This window comes from Puccinia triticina, chromosome 5A, assembly GCF_026914185.1.
Source record: "Puccinia triticina chromosome 5A, complete sequence".
NCBI classification, from domain to species: domain Eukaryota; kingdom Fungi; phylum Basidiomycota; class Pucciniomycetes; order Pucciniales; family Pucciniaceae; genus Puccinia; species Puccinia triticina.
Genome location: NC_070562.1, coordinates 2,410,517 through 2,428,799, shown reverse-complemented (window position 1 = coordinate 2,428,799; position 18,283 = coordinate 2,410,517). Strand labels below are relative to the sequence as shown.

At 48.6% G+C, this 18,283-nt stretch overlaps 5 protein-coding genes across 5 annotated transcripts; 3 read left to right on the top strand and 2 right to left on the bottom strand.

Annotated features, from left to right (window-relative positions):
• Positions 1 to 2,030: 2,030 nt before the first annotated feature.
• On the bottom strand, positions 2,031 to 2,886 carry PtA15_5A296 (uncharacterized protein; the record flags this gene model as incomplete). Its single annotated transcript, XM_053169041.1, has 4 exons — positions 2,031 to 2,179; positions 2,248 to 2,356; positions 2,433 to 2,623; positions 2,697 to 2,886. 4 exons carry the CDS (start codon positions 2,884 to 2,886, stop codon positions 2,031 to 2,033), a joined length of 639 nt encoding a protein of 212 aa, XP_053020278.1.
• A 2,141-nt stretch (positions 2,887 to 5,027) lies between these two features.
• PtA15_5A295 (uncharacterized protein) lies at positions 5,028 to 6,789 on the bottom strand (the record flags this gene model as incomplete). The annotated part of the gene is made up of 7 exons (XM_053169040.1): positions 5,028 to 5,635; positions 5,697 to 6,054; positions 6,114 to 6,245; positions 6,326 to 6,469; positions 6,526 to 6,594; positions 6,651 to 6,722; positions 6,787 to 6,789. 7 exons carry the CDS (start codon positions 6,787 to 6,789, stop codon positions 5,028 to 5,030), a joined length of 1,386 nt encoding a protein of 461 aa, XP_053020277.1.
• Positions 6,790 to 7,549: 760 nt separating this feature from the next.
• PtA15_5A294 (uncharacterized protein) lies at positions 7,550 to 9,366 on the top strand (the record flags this gene model as incomplete). The annotated part of the gene is made up of 5 exons (XM_053169039.1): positions 7,550 to 7,556; positions 7,648 to 7,668; positions 7,743 to 8,267; positions 8,336 to 8,758; positions 8,879 to 9,366. The coding sequence occupies 5 exons, from the start codon at positions 7,550 to 7,552 to the stop codon at positions 9,364 to 9,366; spliced, it is 1,464 nt and encodes a 487-aa protein (XP_053020276.1).
• Positions 9,367 to 10,051: 685 nt separating this feature from the next.
• On the top strand, positions 10,052 to 14,106 carry PtA15_5A293 (uncharacterized protein; the record flags this gene model as incomplete). The annotated part of the gene is made up of 5 exons (XM_053169038.1): positions 10,052 to 10,729; positions 10,797 to 11,790; positions 11,859 to 12,889; positions 12,959 to 13,405; positions 13,675 to 14,106. The coding sequence occupies 5 exons, from the start codon at positions 10,052 to 10,054 to the stop codon at positions 14,104 to 14,106; spliced, it is 3,582 nt and encodes a 1,193-aa protein (XP_053020275.1).
• Positions 14,107 to 14,685: 579 nt separating this feature from the next.
• Positions 14,686 to 17,716, top strand: PtA15_5A292 (uncharacterized protein; the record flags this gene model as incomplete). Its single annotated transcript, XM_053169037.1, has 3 exons — positions 14,686 to 14,821; positions 14,897 to 15,506; positions 16,960 to 17,716. The coding sequence occupies 3 exons, from the start codon at positions 14,686 to 14,688 to the stop codon at positions 17,714 to 17,716; spliced, it is 1,503 nt and encodes a 500-aa protein (XP_053020274.1).
• Between the last annotated feature and the right edge of the window lie 567 nt (positions 17,717 to 18,283).

Below are 18,283 nucleotides of genomic sequence, written 5' to 3'. Positions count from 1 at the left end.
GTCTCCATCAAAATTTTGTGCTTTGAGCCTGGTGTTCAGAGAAGAAAAATGATCATGCCTTCACTCAACGGTGTATCCGCTGCGCTACGCTAAAAAAAGCGGCCTTTTAGCGTAGCGCAGCGGTCGACTGCTACGTGACAAGACCAAAAAGCAATAGCGCAGCAAGAACACCGCTGCGCTACTCGCTACGCGCAGCGATTTTCCGCTACCCTCCCAGGGTCATTGACAAAAGCAAAAATTTGCTACGCTACCCACTAAATTAGCAGAACAGTTTTATGTTCTAAACATGGTTTTATGTATGTTAAACCCTTTTTCCTTCTTTTTTTTTTTGGATCCCACATGGCATAGAGCAAAGCGGTGCTGACCGCTACGTGATTGCTTCTTTAGCGCACTATTCTTTAATTTTTTTTCCGGGAAGATCAAAAAGCGCATAGCGCAGCGATTTGCCCGCTGTGCGTAGCGCGTAGCGCAGCGACACAAAAAATCGCTGCGCTAACCGCTTTGCTACGCTATATGCAGCGCAGCGGATACACTGTTGCTTCACTTGGAGATATAGCCTATTACACTTATGCTATGATGGGCAATAGGCATGATATTTTGCCACTTGTTCATCTCATAGACAGACAACTCGATGTGACATAAAGCTTGAGTAGGATTGGAAGTGCCTATGGTCAACAAAGCTTGATGAAAAGTAAGTTGAATTAAGGCAAAGTTCCATTGTCCATTCTTGGAATTTTGAGCCTTGAGGTGTTTGCATTTTGTGACATATAAGCCAGCGGTTCATTCCTTTAAGGCAAAGTTTTCCACTTCACTTTGCACATTCTGTCAATTTTTTACAAGTCCTATTGTTGGAATCCAAGGGCTTTCTTTTCTCCATTGCTTAGATTCAAGCCAGGACAGAGAGAAGCTGGCAGAAAGGAGAATTTTTATAGCCAATACTCATACATTAAGCCACTACTCACCCCGTATTCCTGCTTGTTAAGAAATGAAAGAGGACAGAAGGGGTACATGAGAATGATCAGCTCGGATGATGATAATCATCTCTTCAAGTTCAATTGTGCGTAGAATAATTCAGAACAGCTTGACAATCCTTGAGGCTTAGACTGTCAGGCAGATCAAATTATGTTTGAATCAGAAGCCAGTCAGCTCATGGAGTAGCAAATTCTATCCAGACAGATTCACAAATTGACCAGCTTTATCAGCCTGCAGTATGGATAGTTCCTCAAGATATTATAAAGTCAACCAGAAGTCCTACTGTATTCATTTACGAAATACAAAAACTGTGATGCTATTCTTTGACAAAGCTCATCCAATGCTGGTTTTTAGAGATCAGCCACAATAAGTTGTTGGCTTACAATAACTAGTGCTGAATTATAGCATCATCAAGAAGGCCTGGGAGATGCAAGTCAAATGCTGGAAAACATGCGGGCACTAACTTAACACAAGTACCCCCTGGTGGGAGCACTGTGGCTGGCGGCAAAGCGGGAGGGACTTGCGCATTATCCCAAATTTTACGCGGGAGCAGAAAGTTCATTTGGCTGAGAGTTTTTTAAAATTTTTATAGCTCCTCCCCCAGCCTCTCCACCAATATGCCCTATCCGTACCCTATGTTACTTTTCTTTCTCTACAATTTGGTCTACTCAGATTTTTTCTATCCCAATCCGTTGACCTTTTCAAAAGATCAAAAATGCACAAGTCTTCCAAATGAGGCTCCACTTGTTTGGGACTCCAGGAGTTGTTTTTCTGGCTACAAGATAGATGAGTGGCTCAAATTCCTTGCAAGAACAGAACCTACAACTCTGTGTATTCAATTTTCTTATATTAGTTGGGATTTGTAGTGTAGCACATCCTTTCTGCTCCTGCTTAAATCAAGACATAACTCATTAAGCCTCTCCAGCGGAGAGCCCTCCAGGCGGGGTCCCCCTGACCCTCCGCCCGAGAGGCTTTGTTAAGCTAGTGCGGGCGCGACAGCTTTCTTGTAGGGAGCTTTTGGCCATTAGGTACAAAATACATTCAAGTGGCGCAACTTCTCAGCGTTGATTTCCACCGTCATGGGTGGTCATGTCACCCCAGCCCCACTTCAGTCGGGGCTTTTCTCCAGGATGTTCATGAAGAACCGATAATTTGGGTTCTTCATTGCCGTGTTCATGCGGGTCGCCTTGGAAGTCGACAATGTAGGCTAAAGGGACCGAAATTAATCATTAAGCGTGACTCGCATTGCGAGCATGTATACGGAAAACAACTCACCGCAGCCGCACTCTGAACATCTTCGGGGTCGGGAAGATGACACCTTCATGTACAAGGTGTCATGCGAGTCCACTGGGAAACCAGTGCAGCCGACGATACGAGTTCGTTGCTAGGATTCAGTCGGGTGATTGGATCGATCATTTCAACAAAGCAAACTTGAAGAGATATGATTGTTGGGGACGTACGAGTGAAAAAACCTTGACTGGGCTGTCGAGGGTACCCATGTGATTGACGGCAAGAGGTTTGCGATCGAAAGGATCATGACCTTCCATGCGGGAAAGGATTTCGTATCGTTCGATCCCAGTAGATTGCTCCAGGTCGGTTGGGACAGTTCCGGCCTTAGCACCCGGTCCTTGGATTATTGGCGGACGAGTAACTGGAAGCGACGGGAATCGGGTGAGTGGAATTGGTATCTAAATCTCAATGAAGCGTGGAGGTTGATGACTTACCATGATGGTCATCGCCCTGTGCGACACGAGACACACTGAGAAATCTCGTATTACTTCTGAAGGACACAGGGACGAGTTTTCTTTTGGCAATCGTGGCTGATTGACGGGTTACGGATGGAAGGAGCATATTGAGTGATCTGAACGAGTTGATGATGTCTTCTCGGATTGGCAGGGATCGGTTGGACGGCATACGGGGAGCACCGAGCTGCGAAAGTTTCCGAGTGAAATCACAGACATGGACAGTGACAGCTCTGTGACAGGCCAGGAGGGATTGTGTTGTATACCGCCATAACCCCCCTGGAACTCCCAACACCCCTTCCATTGACAAGAGGCCAGCCAAGCAGTGTTTTTCCCTGAAAGTTGAACCACATCTGCATTCTCTGGTGTTCCTCTCTAGAAGAAATTTTCTGTTTCACTCTAGTACGACATTGGGCGCAAAGCCAATTGCAAGAAATTCCTCCCTTGGAAGTTGAGGGGCAAGAAAAGAAAAACTTGATGCAAAATTGGCCTGAAAATATGTTTCTATCACGTCAATCAGTTCCAACTTGTTTGCAAGCAGATTCAAGAAATGAGTTAGGTTCAATCACCACAAATTTCCGGTTGAGGGAGACGGTATAGTCAGGGAACGGTTTGGCCAGATGTATCCATACTGTGGGTGTGGTCCTCATGAGTGATAGGTCCTTATGAAAAACACATTGTTAATATTAAATTAGTATGATGTTTTTGTTACTTTGTCATCAACCAAAGTGGAAGCTTGGCTGCTTGCAAGCTTAACAAAGCCTCACAGTGAGGCAGCCCCGCAGGGTCTCTGTCTCACAGAGACTCGCACAAAGAGCGACCTCCCGTCAGGGAGGTCACACTTTGTGCAAGTCTCTGTGTGCCAAGGCAGACTCCATTATGAAGGGTGCCAAAGCACACTCTGTTATAGGATGGTGCCAAAGCACACTCTGTTATAGGATGGTGCCAGAGCACACTCTGTTATAGGAGGGTGCCAAAGCACACTCTTTTATAGGAGGGTGCCATAGCACACTCCATTACAGGAGGGTGCCATAGCACACTCCATTACAGGAGGGTGCCATAGCACACTCCATTACAGGAGGGTGCCATAGCACACTCCATTACAGGAGGGTGCCATAGCACACTCCATTACAGGAGGGTGCCAATGTACACTCTGTCACAGGAGTGTGCCAATGCCCACTGTGTTACAGGTCAGGGTGTAAACGGGTTGGGTTTGGGTTGAAAAATAGCGCCCAAACCCAACCCAACGTTTAGCGCGGGTTTGAGGCAGATTTTAAAATATGCTGCCCAAACCCAACCCAATGTCATACTTTTTTGGGTTTGGTTGGCTTGGGTCTTGGGTTGACCCATCCTATTAGGCGCTAAAAAACCCAAAATTGACTGTTGGAGGCGCCATAGTCGGGTCGCAGGCTGACCTGACTAGGTAATAGGCTGCCCAAACCCAACCTGACAATTTTACAAGTTGGGTTGGGTTGGATTTGGGTCATGCCATTTTCTTTAAGAATGTGCCCAAACCCAACCAAAAACCCAACGGGTCTTGGGTTGGTTTTGGGCCGGCCTGACCCATTTATACCCTGAGTTACAGGAGTGTGCCAATCCACACTCTGTTGCAGGGCATGAAACATGTATGAATCAAGTCAAAAAATGTATGAATTTTACATTACCCCCATTTATAGGGGGTTTCCAGGGTCCTCTCTTTCCCCACCGCGCGGGCTGTATGTTGGCCAATTGGACTTTGTGAAACCTTCTGAGGTGGGCAGGTTTCACAGGATAGGGCTGTCGGCGCCATGGAAGGCGCGCCAAAGTGCGCCCCCCCCGGTGCACGCACCAGGGGGCCCAAAAATCTCAAAAACAGGGGTTGGCGCGCCCCTGCTGATATACGCTACTTTATGAGAGAAGGGTACAAAACCTTTTCCCCAAAGAGCAAATCCAAGCAGTTTCAACAAGAAAAGTGCTTTTGTGGATGATATAATTAATTTCAACATGTGAGAAAACCAACCTCAGACATCTGGAAGAGTTACACTTCAAAAAAAATTGCATATCCTGTCCGGGATATGTCACACATGACACAGGATATGTCATGTCATATTTTTTTTTTTAAAAAAAAGGGGCTAATAATACATTTCAGCGCAAAAATAAGTGTGTGTAGTAGAGTAGAAACATACAAGCTAGGTAGAACTGGGACTAGGAGGATTTTTTTTTTTTGTTTTTTGTTTGTTTTTTTTTTCATTTTTTGTTTTTTTTGTTGTTTTATTTTTAAAGCTATGATTACAGTCTGAGTAGATTGGATGATACTTGGGTGGCAAATCGGACTTATAAGACGTGCTCCGGCGCCAAGTCGGGCGATGCCGTCGGTTGCTGGCTGGCCTCAGGGCCGTGAGCGGAAGGGGCGGCCTCCGGCGCCAAGTCGGGCGATGTTGGCGGTTGCTGGCTGGCCTCAGGGCCGGGAGCGGAAGGGGCGGCCTCTGGCGCCAAGTCGGGCGATGCTGGCGGTTGCTGGCTGGCCTCAGGGCGGGAGGAGCACGCCGGCACCGATTGAGCGGCCAAATGCGGTAATTGCCAAAAGTTTGATGTCCAGGAGGATTGCGGCACCTGGGTCGACAAATGTAATCCGAAAACTAGACAAGGTTGAGGCTGGGTGGGCAACTCTTGTTGGCTTGCCTTTGTGCCAGGAGATCCTAGATTTCCGATCTCGGTTAGGGTGAGGGGAAGGGTACGACTGTCGATCTCGGTTAGGGTGAGTGGAAGAGTACCGCTGGGTTGTACTCGAGAAGGACTTGTGGCAAGTCTCACAAGTACCTCCTCCACAAATGAAAAGTCTTCGTCTCCTGCAGGATTCGACTTGGCGCGCATCTCCGCCAGTTGGTCAAGTGAGAGCTGCTGAGTGGCCGATGTATTGTTCAGTAGGCTGTCCAAGAAAACTAGACACCAATGATCAGGAGTTAGTGTGGCAAATGTGAAAGGAGTGAATGTGGGACTAACATGCTGAAGCCCGGGGCCGTGAGGATGCTGGACTGGCTCCAAAGGAACTGGTGCTTGGAGGAGAGTCCAAGTCCATCGGTTGAGAAGTATCTCCCGGGTTTGACTCATCCTCGAGTTGAGAATTGCGAATCGGCAACTCAACGCTGGTAAGACTCGAGATTTCCGTGACATGGGGGGCTGACGGAAGAGGGCTGGTTGTGGTGCCGGTTTCCGAAGCCTCTGAGTCTGCTTCAAAAGAAATCAGATCCATGTCCTTGGTTGGCGGTTGGAATGCTGCTGTCGGAAAATCCTCGGCGTCCAGTAATGACGGAGCATCGGCGGCTCTAACAGGCTGGGAAGGAAGGAGGGGACGAGGGAGCTGATCGTGACCCGAATGAGCAAGCAGAAGGTCGTGAATATCTTGCACGTCGGCTCTACGCGGGAAATAGGGCGGGGGGGGGGCCTTGATTGGTCGGTTGCACTGGCTAGAGTGATCAGGGGCTCGGTTATTGTTTCGGTCACCCTTATCGTAACACGCTGACGACGGTCGGGCGTATGAGACGTGGTCTCCTGGATGTTGGTTTGGAGTACAAGTACTAAAATCAGCATTACCGCGCCTGGGTTGCGGATTCTGGAGGTATGCAACTCACCGTCACCGTCACGTTCATGCGGCTTGCCCCAGGGTCGGGATCAAGACCCGGCAGGTCAGCTGGAGCAGCTGGAACATGGGGGTTTGGCCTAGCGAATCCCGTAGATCTGGAGAGGTCCTCCCGGGGAACTGGGACAGCCGGAGCCTGTCGGTTCGGCAGAGACGTACGTGTAGCTCTACTGATCACTCTGCGAGGCGCACGCCCTTCTCGGTTTGGTGATGGCGACAAGGTTCTAGGCACGTCGCGTGGCCAAGGGTTAGGCGGAGTTCCTGCGCAAAACACGCATCAGACCAACAACGATTTTCATTCCAAAGAAATCACTTACGTTCAGCAGGACCAGTGGTATCCCGAGAACGGCGTCATAGCCTTCGGGCAGGAGTCTGGGGTTCCAAGGGGACTGTAGAGTAATCATTTGTCAGATTACTGCAGAGAGAGAAATTGGCAAATGAGGAAAAACAAACCATTGGCCAATTGTTTGGTTGCCAGCTGTTGCAACTCGGCCTTCGTAATTTTTGAATGAATATAAATTTCAGAATCTAAACGGCGCAGAAGATCTAGTATTTGTTGCCTTTTCAAGCCTGAGATTCGTGGATCTATTTCCCTGGGTGGAGGATGTGCAGGGATGTGCGGAAGTTAGAGATCTGTGCAAGCCCCATGTTGTGTTAAGGTCTTACCTTTCCATGTCGTTGCCCACACCGATGGCAGAACTGATGAAATGTTATGGAGGTGTGGGGAAAGCTCATGGTGAAATCAGCAGGGTTATATACTAGGATTGCATAGCATTCAAGTTTTAAACACTGAGGATCGGAAAGCTGTCCAATGTCCACCGATCCAGCTGTCAAGTCACAGAAGGTCACAGACAGTTCGAAATCAATCTTATTAAGCAACTCTACAAGCTCCGTGGAGCTTCTTTCAAGAACTTCTTTAATTCTGCGTCACATACACAACATGGATCTTCTACCTCCGGGGATCCGCTGGCATGAGAGATTTACTTGGTGCATATTGTACTAAGGTTAGCCAGTCTACCAATGATGGGTGTCGTAAACCAGCATACACCGCCCGTCACCTGATCATGCTTGCCAGTGCTTGCCAGAACGCGTCAAGGGCCTGTGTCAAGTGGGCGGCCGGAATTACAACAGAGTCTGAGGTATTTAACTCACTGCTTCCATTTATCCCCAACACGCGAAGCGCCCAGCCAAGAGAAAGTCTGTCAATGGATCCGAAATGACCAGTGAGTGATTTATTATGATCATCGTGCAAGCTTTGTTTATGTGAGACAAGATTAAACTGACCTTCAACTCGTAATATTTTCTGGAGCTCAGAACTTGAAGAAGACTGGCTGCGTTAGTATTCCATCCTACAGCCATCTACATCTAGCCACCACTGATTTGGTACAAAACTTGATAATTTGATGCAGCCGCCAGAACATTAAGACTTCCCGGATTAAGGTCGCGACTTAATTTGCTGGGCATTGCCTTTGATGAAAAAAAAAACTCGCCGTCCACAGCTGGTGGAGTTGTACGAAGCAAACAAGCCGTCAGCAACCACAGGTCCCTCAGGAGCGCCCCCAAGTCATGCACCACCTGTCCTCAAGCCAGGAACCGTCGCGCCGGAAGAAACTGTCGAGCGGGAAACGTCCGTCGGCCCAAAGAGACCGTCGAGAGGGAAAAGACCGCCGAGCCGCAAAGGACTGTCGAGCGGGAAGGGGCCGTCGGGCCGGAAGAAATTGTTGAGCGGGAAAGGTCCGCCGAGCCGCAAAGGATCGTCGAGCGGGAACGGACAAAATCTGTTGAGCCGGCGAGCCATGGCACAAAAAGCACTGTCGGGACAAAGAAGCCTCAAGGGCCACCTCAACGTAAGCGGGTGAACAAGCCGGCCAGCCAGCTTACGGGTTCTGCCAAAGCCTCAAAGGATGCAAAACCTTCAAGGGACTGCTGGAAACGTAAGTAAGCAGTCAATTCTTCTGGGGTTCCCAGGTCTTGATCACTGAGAATTGCGTTGCACGCACAGCATCATCCAAGCATAATATTGAAGCTTTGAAGAGCATCCTTACTCGCCACCACGTGCCCTTCAAGCACAAGGCAAACGCAAAAGGGAAGATCGGAAGAGATGTCCTCGTTCCACTTTACAACAAGCTCAAAGAACGTGTCGAATCCGCCGATAAAACTGAAGTTTCTGGACCATCCAATGGCCAAGCACGCGACACTCAAACCCCAGTGCATTCCAAGGATTCAGACCTTTCTTTACCACAATCAGCCGCCAACACCCTGCCTCGTAACGGCAAGTCCCCAAGCGTTGTTGGCACGACATCTTTATCGGCTACGGTTTCTGATCCTTCCAAAGGTAAAGGTAAAGCACGTGACAGCCAGGCTCCAGCCCTTCCTTCACCAGCCGCCGACATCCATCCGCCTGGCAACGGCAAGGCTCCAAGCGGTGTTGGCACGGCATCTTTGCCAGTTGTGCTTTCTGATCCTTCCAAAGTCCAAGCACCCGAAAACCAGGCTCCAGAGGAATCCAACGATCCAATGCTCTCCTTACCACGATCGGCCGCAGACATCCTGCCTGGTCACAGCAAGTCCCCAAGTGTTGTTGGCACAACATCTATACCGGCTGCGGTTTCTGATCCTTCGAAAGGTAAAGGTAAAGCACAAGACAACCAGGCTCCAGACCTTTCTTCATCAGCCGCCGACATCCATCTGCCTGGCAACGGAAAGGCCCCAAGCGTTGTTGGCACGGCATCTTTACTTTCTGATCTTTCCGAAGATAATGCACGCAAAAACCAGGCTCCAACGCAATCCAAGGATCCAATCATCTCCTTACCACGATTGGCCGCAGACATCCAAGCTTCAGTGCAGTCGGGATCATCACTAAAACACACACCCTCCGGAGAAGTAGAAACCGAGAACCGTATCCGGAAGGCGCCTGATCAAGTTGGAGTCGGAGAAGCTGAAAAAACGAAGCAGGATGGCTCGAGAATACGCAAGGCAGATCTGATTGATTTAGATGGAAACACCTCTGACTTGGTGAGTGAGAATCTCTAATTGAAATCAGGTTGCAGAGTTGCAAACTAACCCCCTTTTTTGTAGAGACTGTAAAATGAAGATGTGTCTGGTGAGAGTCAAACTCACAACCTCAGCTATGCTGAGACACATACTAGAGTGCTGCCTTTACCAACTAGGCTACAGACGCTTGTGGCTGCCAGCTGGGTGGTTGGTTGGTAGTGCTCATGGGTCAATCCGACAGCCCTCCATACTGTGGTGATACATCATGGTAGCAGACTAACAGACAACTCAACACCCCCCCTTGCTACATGATGGGAAGTGGGGATTGACCCCAAGAGAGAGTGGGAATGAGACCCAGGAAAGATGATCAGCGTAGGGATTGAACCCGTGATCTAGATGTAGGCTTATAGGGGTTTGCGTGGTCTTACAAGTAAGCATTCACAAATTCATCAAGTCTCTATTGTAAGCGAGTAGCGCTCAGGTAGCTCTGGGCTCATAACCTGTAGAGACTGTAAAATGAAGATGTGTCTGGTGAGAGTCGAACTCACGACCTTAGCTATGCTGAGACACACACTAGAGTGCTGCCTTTACCAACTAGGCTACAGACGCTTGTGGCTGCCAGCTGGGTGGTTGGTTGGTAGTGCTCATGGGTCGATCCGACAGCCCTCCATACTGTGGGGATACATCATGGTAGCAGACTAACAGACAACTCAACATTTTTGACATGAAGGATGAGATGGATTTTGCTCGAAAACGACCTCGCGTTGCTCCGGTGAAGCTGCCACCAGTATGCGCCCGACCGCATTGGATAGTGGAAAGGCACCTCAACAAGGATAAAACCTACCATGAGATGATGCGCAAGGGTCAACAATCTAACGCATCAGGGCTGCCGACCTCGCCAACACAAGAATCGATGCGCAGCAGCCCACAGCTTGCTGACACGCTGGGCGAAGTGGCCGACTTTCCAGCTCCAGTTCAGCCTGCAAAGCCACCAGAGCCGATGATACTGACGGATATGGCTGGCAGTAACTCCCCGCGAGCCAACGATTGGGAGGACTTGATTGATTGGGATGGTCCCGACTTGGAATTATTAGCGCCTCAGCCCACTCACCAAGCGATTTTGGCTGACCCACCAGCGCCGGCAACCCTGCCAGCGCATAATTTGTTGGACTTGATTGATTGGGATGGTCCCGACTTGGAATCATTAGCGCCTCAACCCACTCAACAAGCGATTTTGGCTGACCCACCAGCGCCGGCAACCCTGCCAGCGCAGAATTTTTCGGACTTGATTGGTTGGGATGGAACCAACTCGGAATCCATCCCGAACCCCAATCACCCACCGATTCCAGTCAACAGGAGAAAAGCATGCATGATTGATTTGGATGGAGACGACTTGGAATCGGTACGTCAGCATAAATAATTAGTATCAGGTCTCGTAATCAGAAACTGATCACCTTATTGACTTGCAGGATGAGATGGATTTTACTCGAAAGCGACCTCGCATTGCTCCAGTGAAACTACCACCGGTATGCGCCCGACCGCACTGGATAGTCCGAAGGCAACTCAAGAACGAAAAGGTTCCTCAGAGTCCACAATCACAGCATGTGGAGGCTCCAGCTCAGCCGGCGACCCTGCCTGCGCGGGATTTGACCCAGGATTCCTCACGCGTAAACAAAGATCCGATTCTTGAACCCGACAACGGATCAGCTTCAGTCAATCCCCGAGAGGAACCACCTTTGTTGCAAGCCCCATCAACAGGCTGTGGCCCAAAGATGACCGACAACCTAGGTCCGTTGATTGACTATGGTTCTGATGAACAGATCCCCGCCCCGCTTATGGCACCAAAAAACAAAGGCCTTCCGCAACAGCCAGACCATTGTTCCGAGATTCAGCTGTCTGACCTTTCAGCTGGTCCCAGACATTGCCCAGATCGTTCAGTCAAGGAGATCCTGAGCCTGTGTGCTGAGGTTCATCCGTCGGAAAGCCTTTCGGCTGGTCCCAGCCATCACCCAACTCGTCCTGTCAAACCACTTGGCGACTGTCCCCTTCCTCTGAATGATAGGACCTCAACCTCGGCTACTCCGTTGAGAGCAACTGAGGAGCAATCTCCTTTGCCAGTTACAATCTGTACTGCAACACCTGAGCGTACCAGAAACTCTCCGCCTGAAATACTGTCAACTGCAGCTCCACCCTCGCCATATCCAGAGCCCACTCTTTCCCCAGACCCCGAGCACCCATTATCTTCCCCTCAACCCAACAATCAATACTTACATCAAACACAACTAAACGAGCCTTCTCCAATGCCATCACCCTCTCCATCACTGGGTTCCGAACCACAAATTCAGACGGGTTCTGCGGAGCCCGCCCCAGTTCCACCCGTTGATTGCAATAATCAGTCCTCCGATGAGGGTGGCAGTGGTGCTGCACCGTGTTTAGGCAAGAGAATACATCACGATTTGGAAGGTAAGTTCGCCTACACACATCGGGCCTGCTAAATACCAAGCTGACATGTCCACCGATTATATTCACAGATGATGATCCTACAGATGTCCGAGCAAAGCGCAGGAGAAACACTACGGCTAGGAGTCCTCTCCCTTTGCCGTCAAAGGATCGCCCGAGACCTCGAAAGCGCATCATCATCACCGCTTCAGACGAAGAAGAAGAGATCCCCAACTTCTGCCCCGAAGTAGAATCTCAAGGAGGCACCGGGAGAGACCTCCTGGACGATCAAGCGGCCCCAGAACCTCCCTCAGAAGTCGGCGGTAGACCCCCACCTGACACATCCAGCACACCGGCCATCAATCCTCGATGGCGCAAAAATCCCGACAAGATGACGATGGTTCAGATCAAGGCTGATCTTGATGAGTATAAAGTCAAATACCTCAAACGAGAGCGCAAACCTCAACTGACCAAGCGCTGGAAAGACTTGGCCTTTGTGCAATCCGAGCTGGAGCGTTGGCGAGGCGCAGACCCTCGCCCGAAAAATCAAGTGCCTCCATCCGGTAACACAACGCAAAATCACACACCGGGAAATCAAGATGTGGCATTAAATACGGATTTGTCCGCGGCAGGTCCACGGGTGGATCAGGTAGATGACTTAATCCGATTGTCTCCCGAGCCGCGAGCCCCTGTAAACAATGGAAATTCTATCGCTGCCACTGTGGACTCATTCAGAACACCTGCAAGACCAGTAGCAGAAACTTCAGGCTCCCGGGCGGCAGGTCAATGGAATGAAGGTGTTTTTGATGCTATGCATGCTATGGATGAAGACACACCTGATACTGGAAACCCGTCTATGACACTCGAGATGATCCATGCCTTGAAATCATTTACCCACTCATCAAGAGAATGGGCAAGTTCCATCGCGCGGAGAATGGAAACCATAGCGGGTGGTGTATCCGCAATCCAATCAGCCGTTGGAGCTGCGCCTCTGTCTTCCGCATCAAGACACCCTTCAACTTCCCGAAGAAGAAGACGCCAGTCCCGGCCAGCAGACATGTCTGACAACGAATCAACCACTGGCGAAGGGTCAAACATATTTTTACCAACGAGAGACATGATGGTAAGTATTGAATGTATTCGAATCAATTGATTCCGTCGTTGTGCTCACGCTAGATCGCCCTTGTTACAGGCTGAAATCAGGGTGCACTGTGCTTGTTTATTCGGAAAATCTGCACAAGAAGGCACTTTTCCGCCTCCCGCCACTGAGGAGGAGCGCCGACGATGGATTGTCACAACCATGGATGATTCCTATTCGGATTCTGATTCCGGAGACAGCCAACATCTTTCAGACGATCCAATGGACGTTGACGTTGCCGAGGACTTGGACACAAACACGGACCCAGTTTTTCCATTTCCAGATGGACCTGGACACAAACATGTCTCGCCTCAAGGTGTACGTATCATCTGGAACATGATGAGACGTGCAGGTGTTAAGTCTTTCAGGCCAGACTTGAGTGAAGCATTTACCTCGCCAACGAATACGTTTCTATGGAACCTTGCTGTGAAGACTTTCATTAAACTAGTTGAGTCCGGAGAATACAAACGATTTCCCCGAGATTTGTGCAATGAAGAAATAGTACAAATGATGATTAGCAATCATGTGAACGGCCACCTTATGAAAACGTAGGACCTTTCTTGCCTGCAACGTGGTCTCCAAGCACTAACACCACACATTCTTCCTGCAGATACCGAGAGACAAAACTTGTGGCAGAAGAGAAAGCTCATCGCGAGCAACGCCGACGAAGTACAACTTGTTGACACACAGTAAGTACAGCTTTCTGCTATTGGTACTTAGATGTCATATTACTCATCACTTGCTGCATACCGACGCCTTCACCCATCTAGCTCCGGGACTGGCGCGTCGCCCTGATCCTAGAAAGACCAATTTTAGCCCCAATCCTGCCGGTAATCGACGCCTGCTGTAGTGATGACGAAACAGAAGATGAGGACCCACCCGCATTATTGGCCATCAATTCTAACCGTAAGTGTAAGGTCAAGAGCTATGTTGTCAAGGAGCTACCTTGGCGCCACCCTCGAATCGGCCGCATGATGATTGAGCTTGATCGCATCCGAGAACAGAGTGGCGCCCAGTCTGTCTGCTCCCGAAGGCATCCCATCAATCCAAAGAGCAGTCACATCAAAGCTGTGTCAGGCCTACCTATTGGATGTTACAATGCTAATTGGCTCCAAACTTTGACACCCTACGAGATGAACAAATTAAAGCACACTCTCACTCCCGTTGTCAACCAATATGTGGGACTCCTGCAATCACTCTGAAGAAGCTGCAGCCGTTTCTGTGGTTGATCCACACCTGTACTTGTGTCAATGTTGCTGGTCCGCACCCCATCCGATGATTTCATGTTTCCTTTGTAATTATATCACATGCTATTTCCTACGTATCCCCGTCTTACTCCCAGTTTTGGAATCACCCAGCCCCGTCATCTCTACTTTGATTCCACTTCCTCAATGACCCTCCAACTCTTTTTTACCCACCACATCTTATGTACTTTCTGTATTGCTATTTGTCACAAAACTAAGAAGCCGCCCTGTACACATGCCGCCACGCACCTTTGCAAAAGTTATTTGCGTTTGCAACCAATGCTCTAAATATCAGTACACTGATGAAACAGGGACTCACTCAGGACAACTAATTGGCGTAAAAACCCGAAAATCACACGTTTTGGCTGACGCTCGAGTTGCTCTCATTGCTCGAGCAGCAAACGAAGAAGGTAAGCCTCTCAGCAAACGTGCATGCATATTGAGGCTGAGATTGTGATATTATTAGAGGGAACCTCTGATTCACATTGACTCGAATTTGATCTACCGGAAAATGATCTGGAGGACAACAACTTACCGATGGCAGTTGATGAACCCAAAGACCTTCTAGCAACTGAAGTACCAGAGCAACTTGCACCAATCCTCGAACCGGATCAGCTTCTAGGAGCTTTCGGAGGTCTTGAAATTGTTGACGATGTGATCAACTACAATTGCTGTTAGTATTTTCATGTGTTTCAAGGTCATCTTATGTACAGATCACTAGACTGAGCAAGAAACTTCTTTACTGCAGCCCGATTCCACAAAGCTACCAACTATGACCGGAAGTCTCCAGCGGTATTGCTAGTCAGCCTTAAGACAGCCCTCTTTTATGTTACAGAGCAATCCTCCTTATACACGTCATCGTGTCTCCTCAAACTCGATTGCATGCTCATTGAACTGATAATCGCTCAAGGTCTCAATCCATCCTCTCCACCTCAGAAGATAGCTTTTGAGCACACCTCTGTGCTAAACTCCCTGCCCAAGACCACCCAGACGGTCATGCAACGGCTAGCCATCGAGCCGGACCTTTTGTTCTTTGTTTGCTGTCCAAGTTGCTTCGCCACGTATCCCGATGGATCCACTGGACCCGAGCGGTGTACTCATCGTCTGCCTGATGACAGCGAAGAATCTACGGAACCTGATGGGACTGGCGTGCGCGACAAGTCGAGGAAAAAGCCCTACTTATGTGGTACACCTTTGTTCAAAGATTTTGCCTCTTCAAAACCCACTCCAGTTCGCTGCTTAGCCATCCAGGATCTTTACAGCTGGCTAGGGCGATTGTTTTCCAGAGAAGGAATCGAAGACGCGTTGAACCAGACAGCCGTTAAATCCCAGGCCCCATACGATGCATCGCTCGATCAGTTAGATATTCAAGATTCTAGAATCTGGAAGCAATTTTGTGCCGCCAATGGGAAACAATTTACTGCCGACAGTAGCAATGTCACATTTGGCATGTTCATTGATGGAATTAATCCCTACGGAAATCAAATAGCCGGAAAACATGCCTCGGTCACTTTTATGATAATGATTTGTTACAGTCTACCACTTTCCCTTCGCTACAGACCTGAAAACATCTTTCTCGTAGGCATCGCCCCTGGCCCAAAAGAACCTTTGTTGGAACAAGTTAACTGGATTTTACGACCCGTAGTCGAACAGCTGAAGCGTCTGTGGAATCCTGGTGTACATCTGTCAAAAACCCATCAATACCCCGAGGGTCGGCTGATTTCCGCTGCTCTACTCCCATTCTTTGCCGATCTACCGGCCCTCCGCCGCTCGCTTGGATTCGCAGGACCAACTGCCAAACTGATGTGCTCTTACTGCCTTCTACCAAAGCAACAAATCAACAATCTCGATGTCAAAACTTGGCCTGCGCGCGACTTAGAAGAGCACCGGCACTGGGCGAAAAAATCTCGTGATGCTAATACCCTCAAAGAAAAGAAAAAAATCCTTGATGATCAGGGTGTGCGCTACTCAGTTATTTTGGAGCTTCCCTATTGGAACATTCTTGAATACCACGTAGTAGATTTGATGCACAACTTACTGTTAGGTCTACTCAAGTGGCATTGTCAGCGTTTCTGGGCAATGGACGACAAAGTTGACGAAACGGGAAAAGCTTCGGAAAAAGAACCCAAAGATCAACAAGCCGATGTCGAGGCCACTCATCCGACAATTCCGCAAAATGATGTAGCATTTCGGGAAAATCTACTCGAAATCCCAATCAATCCAACGAGTGAAGATGGCCGTGTGCCATCTGTCGAAGGCAATGAATGGGCGGGCCAATGGTCGCCCCCAGAAGACAAAACTATCTTTGATGGTGCCCTGCTGAAAAAAATCAATTCTTTCCTCAAGAGAATTTGCGTCCCCACCTGGATTAAGCGGGAAATTCCGGCTCTCGGCAAAGCCTCGTTTGGTTGCCTCAAGGCTGACGAGTGGAGGAATCTATTCACGATTCAATTGCTCCTTATCCTGCCACATCTTTGGAGCGATGATGACCCTGTCTCGCAGTCCCTACTGCATAACTTTGCTCACTTGGTTTCTCTGGTCACCGTTGCGCTTAAACGGGCTATGAATGCTAAACACATTGCAGATTATCGCTACCACGTACATTCCTACATTGAAAGCTGCCTCAAACTTTTTCCAGACTTCACACTGGCCCCAAATCACCACATGGTGTTTCACTTGGCCGATTGTTTAGAAAGATTTGGTCCTTCTCGAGCGTGGTGGTTGTTTTCGATGGAACGGCTGATGGGCCAGGTCTTGAAAAGCACTGGTAATAACCGTATAGGTAAGGGTCTTCTCCTGTTTGACCTGTAGCACCAGAAGGAAAGTAACCCGTATCATCTTTTGGTTTTCTAATGCAGGCGAACTCGAAATAACCTACTTGACGAATTTTGGTCAAGTGGGAAATCTTCGGGCTCTCTTACAAAGCGGAAATCTGCCTGCTTCATTAGAACCATTCGTCCAACAGATTCGGGAATTATACGAGCCGATCCCGTTCGTCCCTCAATCTCAAGTTCAACATCGCCAGAGCTCGCTGGAGCACAATATGTTTTCGCACTTGGTGACCAGACTCAACGAGCTATTCCCGCTCAATAACTGCGAGTGGGTTCCATCCGATGAATGGCACAAAGCCAAATCAAAGAGCAAGTTAGCTCCTGTTAATTCCCTTGTCCAGGTAGTTTCGAATTTCAAACGAGGAGAAGAGATCTTCATGAGCATGCAAAAAAGCAAAAAAAACTGTGCAGTCGCCCTGAAACCGGACGCCAAAATCAAATACGGAATGATTGACAAAATATTTGTACATTCACGAACGCCTCCTGGTCTTCTACTTCAAACCGATACCTGGTTGGCTGTCAAACCTCTGCATCCTGTCCCCCGGACCAACAACCCATTTGCCCAACTGAGTAAGTACGCCTTCAATGTGTCCTTACGAACATTGGAACAAAATCCAATCTACATAGTTCATTCCGACAAAGTACTGGCCCATTGCGCGTGGCTGAAGTACCGGCCAGGTGAATTAAACTCAAAGATTACTTATGAGACATATGCGCTGGTTTGTCTTAACCGTTGATTTCGTTTCCGGCAACCATTTTTTGTTTTCCAATCTTTCTTCTCTTAGCTATCTTTCTTTCTTCGGCTCGTGTGTCTATCTCAATCTACCTCAGCCAAAATAGAAAAAAAGAGAAAAGCAAAAAAAACAAAATCCTCCTAGTCCCAGTTCTACCTAGCTTGTATGTTTCTACTCTACTACACACACTTATTTTTGCGCTGAAATGTATTATTAGCCCCTTTTTTTAAAAAAAAAAAAAATGACATGACATATCCTGTGTCATGTGTGACATATCCCGGACAGGATATGCAATTTTTTTTGAAGTGTTACTAACCTTGACTGCAGCATCCAGGAAAAACCTGCTGATTCCAAATGCCCTTTGTGGTCTGACCCTCATTAATCCATTTCCCTTATTATTTCAACTTTATTTACTTGATCTATTGCCACATAAGATTTTGAAATTTCATGGACATATATATATTATGATTAAAAATATACTGCAACACTAAAAAAGACAAAAAAACAGGTGGCGCCAAGCTTGCCAGGGCGCCGCCAGCCAAAGGCGCCATGCTTTGGACGCTTGGCCGG